This window comes from Macaca fascicularis, chromosome 6, assembly GCF_037993035.2.
Source record: "Macaca fascicularis isolate 582-1 chromosome 6, T2T-MFA8v1.1".
Lineage (NCBI taxonomy): Eukaryota > Metazoa > Chordata > Mammalia > Primates > Cercopithecidae > Macaca > Macaca fascicularis.
The window spans coordinates 24,956,482-24,963,258 of record NC_088380.1 but is presented as its reverse complement, the minus strand read 5'-3'; the positions used below and the strand labels follow the sequence as shown (position 1 = coordinate 24,963,258).

General features: G+C 36.2%; 1 protein-coding gene across 1 annotated transcript; it reads left to right on the top strand.

Moving 5' to 3' along the window:
• The first annotated feature begins 5,423 nt into the window (after positions 1 to 5,423).
• On the top strand, positions 5,424 to 6,329 carry LOC135971245 (small ribosomal subunit protein eS4, X isoform). Its single transcript, XM_065546129.2, has one exon. The coding sequence runs from the start codon at positions 5,447 to 5,449 to the stop codon at positions 6,236 to 6,238; it is 792 nt and encodes a 263-aa protein (XP_065402201.1). The 5' UTR covers positions 5,424 to 5,446; the 3' UTR covers positions 6,239 to 6,329.
• The last annotated feature ends 448 nt before the right edge of the window (positions 6,330 to 6,777 follow it).

Genomic DNA, 6,777 nt, shown 5'->3' with positions numbered 1-6,777 from the left:
TACTCTATCTGTAATGTGATTCATACTAAATAAACCTTGTTATACTATGAGTATATTTCTTTATGATCCTTATTATCTTATTATCTCTTATTAGAACTTATCTCTCATAAGATCCTTATTCTCCTTATTATCTCTCCTAATTAAATAATCAAATGATTGCCTCCTAATTTATCTTCACACACTCATCTTACTTCTGTCCATCATCAAGGAAGTCTTCTATTTACCTAACCACAAACACACGAGTCCGTCACCAACTCATTTTTCTACAGTGAATCTAAGTGAGGATTCTGTGACAGAATTTTTCAATTTTTTAAAACTAGTCTTAAGTATTTAAATTTGTTTCTCAATCTTAAATATATTCCTGTCCTCTCCAACCAAAATGAGGTAAATGTCAGTCTTTGGATTTGATTTAAATTTACACCAAGCTCTTTCATCTCAAATGCACACATCTCATCTCTGACTGCTTATCATCGAGATGACTGAAAGCAATTGCTTTAAGTGCCTAACTCAATATATCTACATTCATCTGTAGAACCTCGGCACCACACTCATATATATCACCATGTTCCTTGCTCCTGCGATTCTCTGTTTGCAGAGTATAAGTCTCATAAGACACGCACTTGGCATTTGTCTTGAATCACTGTGTTAACCTGACCCTGCAGTCTTTCCCTCACAAGATTGGATGAAAAAATTACAGTCAAGTGTCAACGATCGAAGACTTGGGAAGAAAAGAGTAATGAAATACTGAGCACTTGTTACACAAATGGAAGCTAATATGCGTTTCTGAAGAAAAGATGTTTGAGCGGAGATTTTTTTTTCCTGAAGTATTAAAATATTTTTCCTTGTCCACCAATCACCTTTTCTGTTCTTCAGTCATTGCTGATCCAGTATCATTTGTACATTTGATATTTATATGTGAAAATATAAGAGGAGGAGCATAAACAAAAGAAATAACAAAAAATTCTCTTAGAATAATGAATAGATTTCAATACGCAAAACCTAAATATATTTTGAATTAATATTGTCACAGCAATCTGGCAGTATTTATGCCTAAGAAAACCATACCAAACTTAAACTTTTGAAAATTTTCCCTACATAGAAATATTTTCACAGAATTGTTTACTGGTCTGTGATAAAATTACAAATTCTTATTCAAATTATGAATAAGGAAAATAGATTATATTAAAAAATTGTTTCGTTTGGCCGGGTGTGGTGGCTCATGTCTGTAATCCCAGCACTTTGGGAAGCCAAGGCAGGTGGATCACCTGAGGTCGGGAGTTCCAGACCAGCCTGACCAATGTGGAAAAAACCCATCTCCACTATAAAACACAAAAATTAGCCGGGCATGGTGGTGCGTGCCTGTAATCCCAGCTACTCTGGAGGCTGAGGCAAGAGAATCGCTTGAACTCAGGAGGCGGAGGTTGTGGTGAGCTGAGGTCGCGCCATTGCACTCAAGCCTGGGCAACAAGAGCGAAACTCCGTCTCAAAAAATATTTTGAAACTCCGTCTCAAAAAAAAAACAAAAAATATTTGTTTTTGTTTTTCACAACACATTCTCATAATCTGCTATGAAAATGTTGCTCAATAGTCTAAAAACTATACAAAGTATTGTGCTGATAGAATGTCTCTGTTATCTGTGATATTAATTAGAGATGGGTTAGCTTAATATTCATTACAGCAAAACAAATACTAATTAGTATCAAGCTGGAGAGTTTACTCTTACAAATTTCCTATCTTAAAATGATTTTTAAATAACTAAATTAAGTGTAAACATATATCACTAAATCTTCCTGTTAATTAGTTCCAAGTAAGATGGCATTTACTGTTTTGTCACATGTTGAAATATTTGCAAACATGATCTACTACCAAACTTTCAAACTATATCCTGACACTAATGTCTTAGTTAAATATGCCAATATTGATTTCTTAAGTAACATTTTAATTGCTATGAGATTTCATGGTACTTTAATAATATAGAACAGGTTATGTTATTGCTTCATAGAATCTTGATGGAAATTTTGTAAAAACCTAGTTATAAAAATTATTAGTTTAATATGATTTAGACTTAAGACTTATGCCATTTAATAAATTAGTGCTTTGATTAGCTGTTTATTGATGATATATTCAAACTATACTTGGTTCTTTTATCTGTTTTTAGTAAAAACCTTAATATAGTATAATTAATGGGCTTTCTTGCTCTAGCTTTAATTGCATAATTTGTCGCAATGACGTACTGAATCTCATGCTACATTTCTATAAATAAATATTTTAGATATTATAAAATGATATTGTCATCTATATAAAGAAATCACATTGAAAATTATTGTTTTCTTTCTGTCATAACAAAATAGACCTTCATTCCACCCCCAGAATGACAAATAGGTCCATTCAACAGATATATTGATACTAAATCTATACATACATAGTAACAATTTATCAAAATATATAAATTATTAATTGACATGACTCAATGGAAAATAACCTATTCTCTGATAGCAGGAGGCATTAGTTCCCATTAACTAATACATCAAGCAAACAAAAATATCTGTAATTATATAGAATATCGGCAAAATGAAATAACTTTGAGCAACAGTTCAGATATAAAACACTGCCCAACATTGACATAATGTGGATTTTTATGTGAAAATAAAATATTTAGCAAAATTGATCATATGATAGGTTGTTGTACATTATTAGTTGAGATTCAATATACTTTAAAGTTGTAAAGTCACTTAGAAGATGTTCTCTAATCACTGTGGATTTAACAATTAATAGAGTTTTCTGTAAAATACAGTGAGTGACACATTTCTAAATGACTGTTGAATCAAAGAAGAAATCACAAAAGAAATTAGAAAGTAAGCTAGGTGTGGTGGCTCATACCTGTAATCCCAGCACTTTGGGAGGCTGAGGCAGGTGGATCATGAGGTCAGGAGATAGAGACCATCCTAGTCAACATGGTGAAATCCTGTTTCTACTAAAAATACAAAAATTAGCCAGGCATGGTGACATGCAACTATAGTCTCAGCTACTCAGGAGCCTGAGGCAGGAGAATCGCTTGAACCCAGGAGGCTGAGGTTGCAGTAAGCCGAGATCATGCCACTGTACTCCAGCCTGGGCAAAAGAGGGAGACTCCATCTCAAAAAAAGAAAAAAAAAAAAATTAGAAAATAATTTGAACTTCATGATCGGAAATATATGTCATATCAAAATTTGGGGTGTACTTAAGGGACACTTGACATGGTTTGGCTGTGTCCTCACCCAAATCTCATATTGAATTGAAGCTCCCACAATTCCCACATGTTTTGGGAAGGATGCGGTGAGAAGTTATTGCATCATGGGGGTGAGTCTTTCCTGTGCTGTTCTCATGATAGCAAATAAGTCTCACAAGATCTGATGGTTTTATAGAGGGGAGTCTCCCAGGGGTTTCCCTCATATGTTTCCTTGCACAAGCCCTCTTCTCTTGTCTGCTGCCATGTGAGACACGCCTTTCACCTTCTGTCATGATTGTGAGGTCTCTCAAGCCATGTGGAATCATGAGTCCATTAAACCTCTTTCTTTTATAAATTTCCCAATCTTGGGAATGTCTTTTTCAGCAACATGAAAATGGAATAATACAGCACTTAACTAAAAAATTATAGCTATACATGCATATATTATAAAAGGAGAAAGACTTAAAATCAGTAAGCTATTATTTTTCACAAAAAGTAGAAAATAAAAGTAAATCTTATCCAAAGAAAGTAGAAATAAAGATAAGAATATAAATCAAATAAATAGAAAGCAGATATGTAGTAGAGAAACATCAAAACTAAGAATTCATTCTTTGAAAAGATTTATAAACTTGATAACTCTCATATACTGCTATAGGCAGTAGCTAGTAGAGATGAGCCTATCAATACAACATTTTCAATTCTAGGCTTAAAACCTCTTACCCCAATATAAACATATGTTCAGCAAGAGACTTGCATCTATATATTCTTTGCAGCTTATTTCTAATAGTTCCAAACTGGAAATTAACAAATATTCATCAATTATAAAATACATACATAGATTGTGGTATATTTATGTCATTGAAAGCCTTGCAGAGATGAGAATAAATAAGGTATGACTATATACAACAATTTGAATGAATCTCAGAGACATGATGTTTAACAATACGCTGACAGCAAGGCACGTATCATGCATTATTTTATTCATATAAAGCTTAAAAGCCATGCAAAACTGAACTACGTTGTTTAAGTCAGAATAGTGGTAAATCTTGTTGAAGAAGAGAGGGACCATGAAAAAGTATAAGGGACACCTCTGGGAGACTGGTGATGTTTCTTGGTCTGAGTGGGGGGTTTATTTCGTGAATGCTGGACAAATACGACACCTGCCCTTTTTATTTTTTTTTGTATGTATTTTATAATTCAATAAATTTACAAAGAAATAAACAACAGTCACATTCAGTTTAGTCTAATTTAACAAAACATGTTTCAATATGTTTCCAATGTGAAGCACTTGGGGGTATACATATTCAATTGATATCTAAAATATTAAGATTTCTAAATACACCTGTGTTGGGACTCACAAAACAATACTCCAAAGTGGAATCCCCAGAGGCAGTTTAAGAAGCAAAGTTCCTCTTTGACCTTTTCCTGCACTTCTGTCTCTCACCCTCATTCTCCGTGGAGGCAAGCCGTAGAAACTAGAATCCCTCTTCCTCAAGATGGATCATGTAAACCAGAATCCCTTCTCTCCAAAGCCACCCATAAAACCTGTAAACATTACTCTAACCTTCTTCCATCTTTCTTTGTAAAAAAATGGCCACAAAAATTCTCTGACCCACCTCCTTTGATGGTAGGTCGTAAGACCCCCATTGCAGAACAAGACCTGCCCCATGCCTAGAAAGAAGGAATGCTGCTCAGAGAGGCCCAGAAGAGGCTAAACTAACAAGCCTTGTTCAATTTCCACCCTGGTCTATTACTGCCAGATCACACTCTTTCATCCAGTCGCATTGCTACACAGTTGCCACAGCATTTTGGAATCTAAGCATAAAATCAGATAGCTTCTCCTGTATCTTTGAGTCTTCAATCTGAAGGCTTTCATGTCATACAAAACTGACCAAATAGATCTGCTATGTTTCTCTCTTGTGAATGTGTCTTTTGTTATAGGGGTGTTGGCAGTGACCTTTGTGATAGGGAGGAAAGAAGTTACCCCCTTTCCGCCCTTATAGCTGTTTCATCTTTTAAAGTTGGAACTGTTGCCTTTACAATAAAAACAAACACAGCGTTTAAGAGTGACACAATACAAAGATTTATCATGATTTCATTTCTTCATCAGATAAAAGACGATAAAGACTTATTTGTGCAAAAAAAAGTGATAAAAAGGATAACACTTTAAAAATAGTTTGTTTCGAATTTCTACGCGCACCGGAAGACGGAGGTCCTCTTTCCTTGCCTAACGCAGCCATGGCTCGTGGTCCCAAGAAGCATCTGAAGCGGGTAGCAGCTCCAAAGCATTGGATGCTGGATAAATTGACCGGTGTGTTTGCTCCTCGTCCATCCACCGGTCCCCACAAGTTGAGAGAGTGTCTCCCCCTCATCATCTTCCTAAGGAACAGACTTAAGTATGCCCTGACAGGAGATGAAGTAAAGAAGATTTGCATGCAGCGGTTCATTAAGATCGATGGCAAGGTCCGAACTGATATAACCTACCCTGCTGGATTCATGGATGTCATCAGCATTGACAAGACGGGAGAGAATTTCCGTCTGATCTATGACACCAAGGGTCGCTTTGCTGTACATCGTATTACACCTGAGGAGGCCAAGTACAAGTTATGCAAAGTGAGAAAGATCTTTGTGGGCACAAAAGGAATCCCTCATCTGGTGACTCATGATGCCCGCACCATCCGCTACCCCGATCCCCTCATCAAGGTGAATGATACCATTCAGATTGATTTGGAGACTGGCAAGATTACTGATTTCATCAAGTTCGACACTGGTAACCTGTGTATGGTGACTGGAGGTGCTAACCTGGGAAGAATTGGTGTGATCACCAACAGAGAGAGGCATCCTGGATCTTTTGACGTGGTTCACGTGAAAGATGCCAATGGCAACAGCTTTGCCACTCGACTTTCCAACATTTTTGTTATTGGCAAGGGCAACAAACCATGGATTTCTCTTCCCCGAGGAAAGGGTATCCGCCTCACCATTGCTGAAGAGAGAGACAAAAGACTGGCGGCCAAACAGAGCAGTGGGTGAAATGGGTCCCTGGGTGCCATGTCAGACCTTTGTACGTAATTAAAAATATTGTGGCAGGATTAAAAAAAAAAAAAAAAAAAAAAAAAAAAAATAGTTTGTTTCAAGAGGCAACACTTTTAATTTTATAATCTTTGTTCATCTCACAGTGCTATATGGTACATCCCCTCAAATAAATGTTTTACTAGTATTTTTAGCACAGCTTAATTAACATGCTAAAATACCAATTTAGTAAAACGTTTACTTGAAGGTATATGTTCATATAAGTAGTTTGAGATGAATAAAATCTCTAACAGTGAGAACAACAGCTTGAAAACAAGAGAGACCCATACTGAACCCTTAGCATGATACTATTCCTTACAAGTCCAATAAGCCACGGGCTGACAAGCTGACTACACTGAGTTCTTTCTGACCTCTTCAATGTATGGGCTTGTTCTGACAGGCATGGATTTTGCACATCCTTTCTGCAGAGCGTACATAGCATCATTGCCTTGGGGCTTAGGAAATGCCTATTCCACACTCATATATTCCCACTCAGCATA